Below are 14,803 nucleotides of genomic sequence, written 5' to 3'. Positions count from 1 at the left end.
CCTGTACTCCAGTGCTTGTGCAGAGGGATGCTCCCACTGAGCTTGGAGTTTTACCTACTTCATGAGAGCAGGATCAGCCCTGATCACTAGACCTGGATTATGCTTTTGCTTGAAGTTATTTTGACGTTAAACTGATTGTGAAGGGTCATTTTGTTTAAAGAACATTCCTTTTAGGGTGATTGCTTTGCTACTGTCGGACAGCAGCAGCAAATTGATGGCTACGGCATTTCTTTGAGGGCAAAGGGAACAGGAAAGGTAATTGTTCTTAACACTGTGAAAAATATTTCTGTGGCTGTAGAGATGAGGTGGTCTAGTTAACCTGACATCTCCCTGGGTCTCTCTCGCTCGTGCACCATTTGTGTATCGCATTTCCTAAAGTCATCAGCCATTCTCTTTCTATTAAAGTGAGTACAGTAATCTTAGCAGGTGGCAATCAGACAGCACAGAGTCTTTTTCTCTAACAGGCTACAGAGTGCTTCATCTTCCGGTCCCATCTCAGTCCTGAGGGCATAGACCTTACACTCATGTGAATATCCTGAAACATAAAGATACTGACAAGCACAGTGAATGATTCCTAGCTGTCATTTGAGAGAAATAAATGCAAATGGCTTCCCTTTCCAGCAAGAGCAATGTAAAAATGCCTCTCCTATTTTGAAAATGCGAACTGGAACGATTGCATGGAGCCTTCCCAGATGCACACTACCTGCTTATCAGGATGAATTCCATTGAAAAACGCTGAGGTCTGGCATAACACAAAAACAAAAAAAACCCATCACAATCAATCGTGCAAGTGCACGTATAGTGCAAGTATTTTAACTCTGGAAAGAACCTGCCCAACATTTCCCATAGAGTGATTCTTTCATGCTTGTGGGCTTCTTCCCTCAAGCTGTTTTCTCTCCTGGTGCTTCCCTGCTCATACTGCTGGCAGTATGTTCCCCCCCCGCCCCCTTACAGTCTATGTGCTCAGGATAACACACGCTTTTCCTGAAGCTTGATCCAACACCTTCTGAAACCCGTGGGAGTTGAAACAAGCCCTTGATTCCTGGCACCTCAGGCCTGCAGAGTAAGGTGGCTTACTTGATAGGAAGGTGGCCTCCATGAATCTGGAGACCCTAACTCCATATTGCAGTGTCCAGAATCAGTTCTCCTTCCTACTTTAGCCCTCCACAATGGCCTACCTATAGCCTCAAGGAAACTGAGATGCCAAAAAGCTCCTGAATTTATTACCACACCAGTGAAGTTTTCCTGCTTGAAAAGGGTGATGGGAAGGGAAAGTTAAATAGCCCCTGTACTAGTGAAATTATGTCAAACTTGGTTCTTCATGTATTTACCCACCCCCCGCTTTTTTTCCTTCTCACATATGACAAAAATGTCTAGAGAAGAGATCACTGATATCATTTCAACATCACTAGTAAATTTCAGTACACAAGACAAATCATTATATATTCTTTTCTCATTAATTCCTAAGGCAATAAATTTTTGTTTGGAAGATAATTGGAAATGCATCACCCACCACTCTTTTGTTGTGTATTTCAAAGGTTTGTGGGTGAAAGATTTATTTTTTGATTTGTTTCTTTGAGATTCGCTCTATAGAGCTTAGTTCAAAAAAATTATTTATGTATTCTAGTATCCCCATGACCTGGCTTTCTATGCTTGATAGACAAGAGGTTACATAGTCACCATTATCAACTAGTGGAGGGAGATGCATCCAGTTTTACTTCTTTCTGGATGGATGAATGGTTGGCCAATAGCTGTTGCATATTTGAATCTTATGCTGAAAAATAATGACTTTCATGATCCTTTTTCCCTCCAGGAAATATACCATAGTAAACTTTTGAAACATGCATTCTATCCTAAGCATGCATATTTTTAACACACAGTTTGCTCCTTTTGTAACTATATGTATAAAGGACACTGCCAAGTTAAATGGCCAAACATGACTTAATTTAAAAGTGGATTTTTTCCCCTTATTGATCTAAGTGTTGTGATTTGGTTTATGTTATCCCTTTCAGTGGATCAAACGTTAGCTGTGAGTAATGGAAAAATCCTCCATACAGTCAATGTAACTGTGTGGGACACATTAACTAGTTAATATGAGTTATTGTAGCAAACAATGCCTCATGGTGGCAGAGGGTTTTTTTCTATGATCTAGACATCTAGATTTCTATACACTTAACTGGGAAATCCACTTAAACTGGTTCCCTGGGGACCATCCCCATTATTTGAAAGCTTAACTGAGAGACACTCAACAAGGATATAAGTGAAGAGTAAATGAAACACAGCCCTTTCCAATGAACTTCTCAATTACATGTGCAGAGCTGTCTAAAGACTTAAGGCAGGTTAAGACATGGCAACATATAGGTAGCTTTAAGTACTAATGTGTGTTAAAGGCTTATTGGCATTTCAAGCACTTGCGTCACATTAAGACCCACATTAAGTGGCTCTTGGGATCATTGGGAAGATGGCTTAATTGGAAGGTTAGTCCTGTACTTCTCAGTAGGAAGATGTCCAGATATTGTTCTCTTTGCTCCAATAACACCTATATGGAAACTCCATGTTCAAAGTAAGTTACTGTTAGTCCTTTGTAAACAGGTATAGATAAGCATGAAATAGATCAATTTGAACTTACTGAAAGAAGTATATCTAATGCTTCGTGTACAAGAAGGGAAGGCAAGACACTTGGATTCTATTCCCTGTCTAGTCCCTCTGGACCACTTCAGTGCAGCCACTTCACTACCCACCAGTGTCAGTAAGGGAAACCCAATCTGGCTTTGTGTGAGCAAGTACAAGTGACAGCTGCTCTGTGCCTTGTCCTCATTGTTCAGAAGGGAAGACTAATAATATTTGCCTATTTCACAGGAGTTTGGTAAGACTTAGATACGAGTGTTTCTAGGATGAAAAGTTCTATAAAAATACAAGTAGTTAAACAAATTTTGGTTTTAAATCACATTGGAATTATTTCTCTCTGCTACCGTTCTCATCAGGTAGGAAATATCTGGTAGAGATGTGTCCATTTTTGTTTATTTTATTATGACAGCTTGATCTATTTGTGCGTAGAGCATGGTCATCCATATTATAATTCCTTTTTTAAATTAAACCTTTATTGATCTTACTGCAACAGACTTGTGTGTATACATACACACATCAGTGCCCTTCAAATGATACCTGAGACATTATCCCTTAGTTTACTACCATATGTGCATTTTTTGTACATTTATTCCTGAAACAAACTTTTTGTCCCCTATGAAAAGTTTGTGATTGGGAGTAAAACACAAGACCATAATAGTTGCATCCCAAGCCTACTAAGTAGTAGTGTTTGGGGAAAAGAATTTTAGTTCTGTGAACACTTTCATGTTGTCAGAATTATTCTCTGTCCTCAATCAGGATGAAAAGCCAAAATCTGAAAATTTGTCTTGAAACTGAAATCCCATAATATTTCCTTTTGGAAACACTGAAATGTGGTGGTTCTGAAATAAAATATGCTCGCAGGGATGCTCAGATGCATGAAAAGTGACACAATTCTGAATTCTGTCTTTGTTTTGGTGGTGTTTGAAGTCAAGGGCAAACCTCAGGATCAGGGTATATTTGGGGTGTGTTGGGGGGTTGTTTTGTTTTGTGCAGCACCTCGCACAGTGGGACCCTAATACGTGAATTGGGCTCCTGGGAACTACTGGAATACAAATAATACACAGGGTGTATGTGCTGCTGAGAGCAAGGAAGGTACAGCACTAGCTACAGGGTGTTCCTGGAAGATGCGCACTTGCTCACTGTAGTTCCGCATTTGTGCATGAAAACAGGCGTTTGAACCTATCCATTTGAATAAACAGCAGAGGTTCTTAAAAACTAGCTAATTGCCGTGGATAACTAAATATTTATTTTCAGTTTGGGCATTATTAACGTAGGAAAGTGCAAGGGAATAACTCCTAGAGCAGCTTACCGTAGTATCTCCTAGATACAAGTGGTGAGCTCTTAAGGGCCACCTCTGTGTAGCCATAGAGTTCTGAATGGATACACATATGTGCTCTTTTTGTGTGTCTCCTAGAATTGTGTGCCTTTTGGGCCAATGCAATTAATCTCGATTTTTACTGCAGGGTAATGGAGATCAGAATCTGACCCAGCAGGGCTGGCATGGCACATCTGGTATCCCAGCACTATCTAGAGCCATACAGAAAGACGCCAATGTAAATTGGAGAACACAGATGGAATAAAAAGTGGTGGGTGTGGAAATAATATCAAACTGTGGGTGCTGTAATAATTATGCAAAACATTAATGAATAACACCACAAAATAGGCCCAACCATGATCATTAGGCATCCCTGGCATGTGTTTTGTGCCATAACTGTCCAGTGCCTAGAGCCCTGGGTATGATCCGTTATCAATTTAAGATGGAGAAAAACAATGGGGGAAAAAGCAGGGATTGTAGAGTACAGGTGTGCTAAGACTTTACATAAAGGTTTCTGGGAAGAATATATTGTTTGTTGTATGCCTCAGTCCATTTCTGTGTGAGAGAAAAGACTTGAAGTTATTGTAATAAAATATAAACTGTGATTTAAAGAACTTTAAACCATTAGGTGGGGGTAGGGTGACCAGACAGCAAGTGTGGAAAAATTGGGATGGGGGTGGGGAATAATAGGAGCCTATATTTAAAAAAAAAAAAAAAAAAAAAGACCCAAAAATCAGGACTGTCCCTGTAAAATTGGGACATCTGGTCACCCTAGGCAGGGCGGGGGAAGCATGAGCAAATGTTTCCTAGAGAAATCTGTCCCTACAATCTGTTTCACTGAGTTACCTTTCTTGTAGATTCAAACATTGCTGATATTCCATTGGTCACCCAGAAAGCCCTAGGCACTTACAGCTGTGGAAAAAGCTTAGGGCTTTGCTTCCTTCCCAACAGATTCCCAGGTTTGGACATGGCTAAGAATTGAATTCAAGGCCTGATCCAAACCAATGGAAAGTCTCCAGTTGAAGTCAGTGAGCCTGTTGGGCCCTTTCCAGACCTCTGGTGCCGTTGACAGCATCAATAATGCAGATACGTCACACACCACTATGACTTGAATAAAAAGTGGTGTGTACACTCTATTGGTCAAGAGTAACAGCCATGTAAACTAAGGGCCCAATCCTGCAGGCACTTACCAAATGTAGTGCAAAATCTTGACCCCACTGAAGTCCATTGGGAGTTTTGCCATTGATTTTCAATAGGGCCCAGATTTCTCCCTACAGAGTGCTTGCTACGATGAGTAGTCTAATTAGGATTTACAGTGGTGAGCACTACGCTAACAGTATTTGCAAGGATTGGGCTCCAAGGTATTACAGAGCCTTTTCAGTTTATCAGACAACGCTGCCATCCACACCGGTCAACAGACGGTGGTAGTTCATGGGGTGGGGGAGTGGAGGGGGAGAGAAACAGCCCTTCTTTCTCCTTCTCTTCCATTTTTGGATGATTGAACTCTGAGAGCAGCAGAGACTAACGTGCTGGATTCTGATCTGAAAACTCGGTCCTTAAACCAATGTGTTGCGTGTCTTATTCTGGTCTGTTTCAGGTGTGGCTGTGTGGTGGCAGCATGGAAGTCCTGCCGTGCTCCAGAGTCGCTCACATTGAGCGCAAGAAGAAGCCCTACAACAATAACATTGGTTTCTACACCAAGCGGAACGCTTTGCGAGTGGCCGAAGTGTGGATGGACGATTACAAGTCTCACGTTTACATTGCGTGGAACTTGCCACTGGAGGTGCAGTCTGTCCCTCGATTCATGTCGTCTTACCTCTTATCTTTTTAAGATCTTACATAAACAGTACAGAGCTGTCTTTTTGCATCAGGAGACTGAGGGTGTAAATAAACATAGCTCCGTTGACTTCGCTGGAGGGTATTACTGGAGGACATAGGAGTCCGTGGAGCTATGCCGATTAACACCAGCTGAGGGTCTGGCTTGTTGTTTCTGAAGATTAAACACGCAATTTGTTTGCCTCACGCTTCAATTCATATTTACTGTGTATTCATGTCACTGACGTTACCCAGTAAATTTAGTCTTTCTGTGGGGTTAAAGACAGCAAATGATCAAATCTTTCTGCACAGTCAGTAAATGTTTTTTTAACACACTGTTTCATGTGGTGAATATACATTGCATGCCTTGCTCCACAGACCCATAGTAACAGGAAACCATCACTTCCATAATAACACCATTGTAAATTCTCCAACTTGTAGCCCAAGCTCATTCTGTTGAGAATGTATTCTACAAAAATTGTTGGAAAAACCATTTCTATTCCAAGTTCCCAGCCTTGAACACAGTGCTTCACAAACATAGGCTAAGCAGGGTCTCTGCCCTGAAGACCTTACAGTTTAGAGACAAATAGCATTTAGAAACCATGTTTACAGATGCCTTAGATACGCAAACATCCAAGACAATGGAACAGCTATTCATGAAATGGGCTCCAATTCCAACAGATTAGTGTTTGCGTAGCTGCTCTAAATAGTACAATACATTGTGATATCCTTGATGGCTATGTTTATTTCACATAAATGCTTGAACACTGAGTTTTAGCAAAAACTTCTTAGTTAAATCCTTTCTTGTGACAACTTCCTGTGGCTTCCCTGCAGAAGCCAGGAGCTTCCTCAAACTCAGCTTTGCAGCATTTTTGTTACTCACAAAGGCTACATTCCTGCAATCTGATCTGTGTGGGTCAACCTCTGCTTCTGTGCAGAACCCCGTTAACTTCACAGGACTTTGCACAGGCATAAGGGTCTGCCTCTGTGGGCCAGTTTACAGGATTGGGGCCTCAGCTTGTAGTACTTCATGTCTCCAGTAGCAGTTGTGGGTGAACGTTAGATAGGGCCTGATCCAACTCCCATAGAAATACGTGGGAAGACTATTGACTTGAGTGGCCTTGTCACCAGTGAACAGAGTTGTTTACCTATGCCCTTATTAAAGTTTAGTTTCAAGGAGTCACTCTGACTTCAACAGGAGCTTTTACCTGCAGAGGGATTGCCAAATATATGCTTGGGCTTTATAGGGCACATCCAAATAAAGAATTCCATTTAGTACAGCAGCTTTTGGTCCTGTTACAATACAGTGTGCTTGTAAGAAAACACCATCCTTGAGGGATGAGCGTGCTGCCACTGTAGTCTGAAGAAAGGTTAAGTCTGAGGAGATTTACTGGCATTTGGACACGCAGTAACATAGCCTTTGTTCTTTGTCAGAGAACAAAGAGTATTTCCTCGGTGCAGTTGATTAGGTACTAACCTTCTGAAAGGGTTTCCTGATTTGACGTGCTGGGGACTGCAGATGGTCCCTAATTAAAATGCTGTTGTGAAACAGATGAGCTGGGGCTTATATGATCTGAGTGTTGTGAGTACTCCAAGTGCCTGTGATGAAGAAGGAAAGATATCAGGAGTCTGACTGCTTTCTGGCTTTTCTTTGGCTGTATCTGCAGTCATTCCTGTCTAACTTGGGACAGGGTTCTAAGCAAGTTGAGTGGGCTCAGACCCAAGCCTTAGACCTTTCTGTGTAAGAGGTAAGTGAATAAAAGTTTCTTTGGGGGGCTTGCATTTGGGTTGAGTGGTTTTGGTTTTTGGAGCACACCAGGGAGAGCAGATCCCAAGCTTTGAGGGCAGTAGGGTTCTATGCTTAAGGAGCAGAGGGAATCTCACTAGAAATGGTCTTAAAAGAGCAGCTGAGTCTTTTTCAAATGGTTCAGGAATTTTCTATGGGCATTATTAAAGTACCTTGTTCATAACCATTACAAAACTTCCTCAGTGCAAACATGTATTGACCCCTTCTTTTTGTTTTTATATAAAATGTGGAACATGTTTGCTCCGTGTAAAACGCCATGCTCTGAATATTTCAGTCTGACTGATTTATGGGCCTGCTTAGCACATCATCCCAGCTCACTTCAATTTTATACTAAATTGAATCATATTTAGTTTTACTTATTGGTACCATTTTAAAATGCTCTCTTCTGAAAAGCAGAGTGAACAATTCCTTAGAAGATCATTACAAGTGTTGTCCTAGAAAATTGCTTTCCTGACTGAATCTAATGAACTTTGAAAATACAAAAGTATAAAAGACTCCTGTTTAAAGGAATAAGGATGGTTGTATCATGCCTCTAATTTCTCAGACCAAACTATTACTCTAGTTCTTGAAATTACTTAAAGAAGTTAAAGATGGGAATAATCTGAATCATTTTTCCTGGCCACTGTAGGATTGTTCACATTGGGACATATACAATAGCTTTACTCATTTTCAAATCAACACAAGTAATGGGGCTTCTACTGTTTCCCTTGGGAGACTATTTCAAGTATAATAGTTGAAATTGTCAGGAGGTTTTCCTGAGGTTCAACCTAAACTTAATTGTCTCCGTAATTTTATTCTATTACTCTTGGTTATTTTCCCCCCCCCATGATGCCCTGAGTCTGTCTTTTACACTTTCCTAAACATGCTCGCTCTTCAGCCATCTGTTAGCAAAGTTTCACAAATTTCATTCTTTTAGGAGGGACAGCTTTTTAAGCGTACAGCCCTCACAACTGGGGCCAGATTTTCACGAGAGCTCAACACTCAGTCTAATAACTCTAATAACCTATGGCCAGATTATCAGCACGTTGGTCACTCAGCTCTTTTGGAAAGACGGACTCTTACTTGGGTGCCTAAATGGGAACTAAGTTCTTCTGAACACTTTGGGCACTGATCCAAAGCCCACTGACTTTAATAGTCTCTTAATCTTTCCTCAGAATCAGTTCTTCCAGCTTCCTAAATCTTATTTGTCTTCTCTGAATTCCTGCCCACTTTGCCTCAATCTGTCGAGTACTGAGGTGTTGACAATTGAAAGAATGATTTTAAACATGTTTTTTAAAATGTATATTTCTTCCTGTTTGTGGCTATGAGATACTTGCCTTTCTATTAACCTGCTTGGACAAGGGTTTTTTTAGAAATAGGTGGGGTGGGGGATTGAAAATAGCATAGTTCACCTGTATGTAGAGCGGCGCTTGGAAATCTTCAAGCTGTTCAGCAACCATATCAAAACTCAAGGAAATCCAATCCCTTAAATAACATGGCAAGAATAAACTCTTACCTAAGGTGCCGCGTGTGTCTGTCTTTTTCAGAATCCAGGCATTGACATTGGGGATGTCTCAGAGAGAAAAGCATTAAGAAAAAGCTTAAAGTGTAAGAATTTCCAGTGGTACCTGGACCATGTTTACCCAGAAATGAGGAGATACAATAATACTATTGCCTATGGGGAGGTAATTAAGACTAAGCATGTTCTTAACGCACACTGATAAGTATCGTACTGTATAAAGATATGACACATGAGCATGCCAATGTGTATCTAATCAGAAACCCCTTTCAAGATGAACTTAAAGAGCTGCATTTTAGAATCTGTTCACCGTTCCCTGTAATGTTTTGAGCTTTAGGTTCATTCCCAATTTTGGGGTCCCATATATATTCTAAAATGTAAATAGTTACCACAATATTGTGCATGGTCCCTTCTAACTCCATTGGATAAGCGTGTGTGTGTGTGTAAAAATATTTTTTGGAATGTGCTGTCCTATTGTAGTAACTTCTTAACTTACACTTGACCTAACTTTTGCCAGTTTGCAGGGGCCTGGACATATGTGCTCTATAGGGTGTAATCCTTTGCCCCAAAGCCATACCTTTGTGCCATGTAAAGAGATGGAATTCAGTATTGACTGGCATTGGGATCACATGAGAATTATAAAAACAGCTATTCACAGTAATTAAGTAATAATCCATTGCAATATGTTTCCCATGGAATAGTGACTGCCTGGGCAGAGTTGCCAAAACTGCCCAGGATTCCCAGCTGGTCATGAATCCCAAGAACATGTCCCGCACCAATGTTATGTCTTTTAAGCTGAAAATAGAGACAGGAATTTTTAATGTGTGATATAACTTCACTTGGTCTATATGGGGAGATTCTGGAGAACAAATGACTACATGAGCAAATCTCATTGCTTGACTCATGTCTCAACACTTCATTCACTTTACAGTATAAATTTAACACGATGTCTTGTATTAGTATGTGCAAGCTTCTCCTTGACCTTAAAAGCTCTTCTCAGTTTCCTCAATTTCTCTTCTTCCCCCCCCCCCCCACCCCCGCTCAGGCCAGTAGCATACGTGTACATCATTTCCCACCTCTCCGTTACCACCCTTCTCCTAAGTTCCTTAAAAATGCCTGACTAATGGCAAGATTGCACCAGTTTCACTCACAGCCGCAGCTTAGGTGAGCATTATGATCTGGATGATTTAAAAGCTATAAACACTCTGCAGTCTTGCCCACAAGAAGCACTGCATTGACCCCTATGCCCTCTATTACTCTTCCGAAAAGGGGTGTTGCCAGTGCTTGCTGCCAACTGCAACATGGGCACAAGAGCGGAGAGCTCTGACCATGTATCCAAGATGGCTGACTGCATCCTCTGGGCCCCTGGGCAAAGGAGTTGGGACTTTTGCCTAATCGCTAGGCCTGGGTCCCATCCTGCTCTCTCATGGTAGCATGAAAAGGGTTCCTGGTGTCCTTTTTCCCCCACACTCCATCACTGCACCCACATAAGACACTCTGAATTTTATTTCAGGGCTTCTAGAGAACTTCAGCATAAGGAATAAAGAGTGCTACCCTGACCCCCACACCAGACCGTGGAAGACTTGAAAACATATCACCACACATGTCTAATATCCTAAATACAGAGGCAACTGAAATCATTGCAACTGTCAGTAAACAATAGTTTTTAGTGGTGGCTATTGTATAAATGCAAGTTATTATTAAAACTATCGTGTATGCAGCACACAAACCTATTGCCAACGATGTGTAAAGCATCTTCTTTTCCATAACAGTAAAGGCCAGGGACTTCACTGTGATCATGAGTTCCAGTCTTCCCTCCTGTAAGGGACGGATACATAAATATGCAATGTTTGTTTCTACAGCTTCGTAACAACAAAGCGAAAGAGGTATGCCTTGACCAGGGTCCGCAGGAGAACCACACAGCAATACTGTATCCGTGCCACGGCTGGGGACCTCAGGTTAGGATTTATTTTCTGTTGTACAGTCTGCACAAGTAACAGAGAATCGGCTGAGATTGCTGCAAAGCATAATAAAGACGTGAGGTGGGGTCTGGTCCATTTAGACTTTCAAATGACAAGGCTGGTCTTCCTGTTAAGAATGAAGAGGGCGGGGGGGGGGGTATGTTTTTTTTTTCCATTTACTTAGAGCAGTTTTCCAAATTAAATTACCGTAATCTTGAGAGAGCTAGGCGAAGCAAATAGCCAATCGGCAAAATCGAACATGCCTCAAGCAACGCATTTTAAGGCATTTTATTTTTCTGTTCATATGCCAGCAAGACGAAGAGACCCCTGGAAAAACAAAGCAAACGGTGGTGGGATTTTTTTTCTGATGGCATAACTAGAATGTTTTTTTTTTTTCAACTAGGTAAGGACTTAAGATGAAGCCTTACTAGACCTTAGCCTCATGCTTGTAGGACACCTCTTACTTGCCCAAGAAAGTATGGGCCAACCAAAAGACTCTTTGGACCATTGTCTTAATTCAAATCACCTTCTGGGCTAAAGATCAGTTACCTAACTTTTGTTGCTGTCATGGTGTGCGTTTGTGATATGGTGGCTGTGATATAATTTTATCCTTCGATACTTTAAAAAGAAATCTAGTAAATTCACTACACTTGAATAGTCCTGGCTGGACAGCCTTGGAGTTGGAAATCCTATGTTTTGCCATAGAACAGGTACTGCACGAACAGTGCCATTGCATCTATCCTTAAAACTGGGGGATTATGCTGTGCTTCCAAGATCTGCAAGCCTCCAAGAATAACTTGCCAAGGCTCCTTTGTCACTTTGCATCCTTCTCTCATTCTGACCTGTGTGTCTACTTTTGTGCTTCCTCTTAACCGGGGATCGCAGTCCTGGTCACATGTGCCAGGTACATCACCTTCCTTCATCTCCATGGAAGAAGGGCATTTTGAGGTGGGATATGAATGAAGAGTCCTAAGCAAGTTCATGATACTTCTGGAAGTAAAAGAGCCATAATACAATAGGCCACTTGTTTCATTTTTTTCCTGCTTGACCAAAAGCAGGAGACACCAGTAATCATGAAATTCCTGCCTGACCAAACCCAGGGACTATTGGAGCTTGTTCTCGTGGGATCTGCAGCTCAATCTCTATATATACACCCAAGAGGTTTTTCAGATAATTTAGCTAAAGATCCAAGTTTTTGGGTGTGTATCAAACTTCAGCCTCCTGAAGTGCTTGAGATTTACCCATCGTTATATGAGCATAATCAAGTGAGAGGTGAGATGGAAAGGATACAGATCACATGTTCCACAGTCAATGTGCTCAGAGAATGAATGCACCAGTAGATACTGGCTACAGCTAGAATTGGGAAGGCAAACCTGCCGGCATCTCATCTGTCATAATTCTCTTTTCTGTTGCTCTCCTTTTTACCTTACTAAAAATTTGTGCATAGCACTGAACAATCAGGTCAGGCATTACTCACCCAACCTCCTCTGGCTCAACATCTGAACTGAAGGGATTACATCATTTGCCTTTTGCTAGAAAAACTTTTCCTGGACCATAAGTGTGCCAAGATCCACTCTATCTAGGCATATTTAACATCCAGGTAGAGTTTTATTTATTAGAAGGCAAGTCATCTGCCTTTGAGTGGGGTTTTTTGGAGAGGAAGGACTGACTATCATTCCAGAGGCTCTGGGAACTTTGTTGCATGTGATGTATATTATTTCCCTTGCTCTACTATGTTGGTTTTAGTTTTTTGATTCCCTCTGTCTTCCAGATGGACAGCATCATGTATATCACCCTATACATGACCATGTCTTCTAATGGTAGATTTAAAAACAACTCTACCCAAGCAAAGCACTACACTGCCACACAGTTCTTGCCCTGGGCAGAGGATGAGCAACAAAATTAGCCACACATGACACCTTGATTAATGCATCACTGAAAAGCATTCCGATATGACAGGAATAAGGGGGTATAAAAAACTATGCAGAATAGAATCTGAGATCCAAGGTGCCTTTATAAACTGCCACTGTTTGACAAGTTCACTCTACCTACAAAGTAAGTTCCCTATCAAGCCTTCTTCATCTCAAAAGAAAAGTGCATAAGCATCCCACAAGGACTCAGGGTGAAGTCTTAATTCCTGGTCCCAGTTGTTCTGTAAGCCAGCATCTCTATTCTCTGGTCAATGAGGTTCTCATTAGAAGTTGTGAGAAAGGGAGGCTCTAAGGTTTATTCTGCTGTTTCTTCCATCAGTGTTACATGAGAGCGCTCAGGGCTGCAATTGCATTCATTAAGATCAAAACTCTGAAATATAACACAATAAAGACCATCACAGTAAGTGCTCACCAGATATTTGCATAATAAGAAGCTTGCCTAAGGAAATCAATTTCTCACATACACCAGAAAGGAGTGCGAGGGGGGGAAAAAGGTCTCCTGCAAGACCAAAAGGTTCCTAAACTTGTTTGAGGTAATTAATTCACTGAAAAGATTTGCAGCTAAAGCATTAGTTTTCTGGCTGAGCAAAAGGCTGTTCCAGCCCATTTAACTGATTCCAGCCATGCTCTGGCTCCATACTGTAGCTTTAGCAGTGGTAGGATAGACTACCAGAGATGTTTGTCAAACTCATGTTTGAAAATGGTCTCTTGTCCTCTTGCTTGTGGTAGCACTTGCATATAATAATCAAGCTCTTTTATAGTATTTTCCCCATCTGTCCATCATAAAGCTCTTTACAAAGGAGATATTGTTGTTCCCATTTTATGAAAGGGGAGATGATTATGGTAGCATTCGAGTTTACAGAAAGGCCCTGGTGTCAGGTAGATTTGATCCAGTGACTGGTAACTTGCCCAAAGAATGGGCCTGATATTGGCCCTCGTGGCGTGACCAGCAATGGGCTTGGCTGCTCAGCTCACCTTTCAGGGCACATGGTTCACCAACACTATTCCCATAGAGATGGTACTCGAGTTAGGGCACTAACCTAGGACTTGAGTTCAAGTCCCAGCTCCAGGACAGATTTCAGATGTGACCTTGGGCAAATCACTTAGTCTCTCTCTGCCTCAGCTCCCCATCTGTAAAATTGGGATAGCAGCACTGAGCTACCTCAAAGGGGTCTTGGGAAGATAAATATATTCAAGGTTATGCAGCGATGGGACAGTATGATGAAAGGGGCCATATAAATACACGAGAAAATGAATAAATAGAAGCCTCCCTTGCTGTAAAGGCCCTGGTTAATCTCAGGGGCTCTGATGTGTTCAGATACAAGTAGTCTTCCCTTCTGGCTTTCAGCTGGAACATTTGCCCATGTGCCAGAAATGCCCGAAGAGAGCCATCCTCAAAATATTTCCTGCCTGACCTTTGAAGATTCACCAGGGTAGAATAGTTCCAATCAACATCTCCGTGATGGGATACCAGCTCGCGCTGAACTGAAAACTTTTGTAGGGCCACCTGTACCTAGCATGGGATCAATTCACAGTTAAGCCTTAAGGCGAAGATGGATATCCTATTCTTTGTACAAAGGGAAGGATAAACTAGATCACCCAATGATGTAGCTCTCTTTACTAAGTGTAACTTAGCCACTGTTGTGAATGTGCCATTTAATAACAAATTATGCACAAACTGCATATTGCACTTTGTAGACGGAAGCTTATGCCTTTAAGTTTGACTATGAGAAACTAAACTGATACTGCCTGCTAACCTTGGACTTTGAGATGAATGACTAAAAGCAGGTTATTTCTTCCTTCCACTGGTTTTTTTTTTTTTATTATTAAGCTTAATGATGTTTTCTT

At 41.4% G+C, this 14,803-nt stretch overlaps 1 protein-coding gene across 6 annotated transcripts in view; it reads left to right on the top strand.

Moving 5' to 3' along the window:
• The window catches only part of GALNT17 (polypeptide N-acetylgalactosaminyltransferase 17), a 279,198-nt gene that overhangs the window by 254,657 nt on the left and 9,738 nt on the right, over window positions 1–14,803 (top strand). For 4 of the 6 annotated variants that reach the window (XM_007054159.4, XM_043530936.1, XM_043530937.1 and 1 more), the window contains 3 exons: window positions 5,541–5,726; window positions 9,092–9,229; window positions 10,926–11,021. In XM_007054159.4, the coding sequence (XP_007054221.2) occupies window positions 5,541–5,726; window positions 9,092–9,229; window positions 10,926–11,021 (420 nt within the window). Of the gene's footprint in view, window positions 1–4,081; window positions 4,215–5,540; window positions 5,727–9,091; window positions 9,230–10,925; window positions 11,022–14,803 lie in introns of those variants that run through there. The other 2 variants (XM_043530939.1, XM_043530935.1) reach the window with 2 other exon arrangements.

The sequence above is a fragment of the Chelonia mydas genome, chromosome 17 (assembly GCF_015237465.2).
Source record: "Chelonia mydas isolate rCheMyd1 chromosome 17, rCheMyd1.pri.v2, whole genome shotgun sequence".
NCBI classification, from domain to species: Eukaryota; Metazoa; Chordata; order Testudines; family Cheloniidae; genus Chelonia; species Chelonia mydas.
This window is presented reverse-complemented; position numbering and strand designations above follow the sequence as displayed.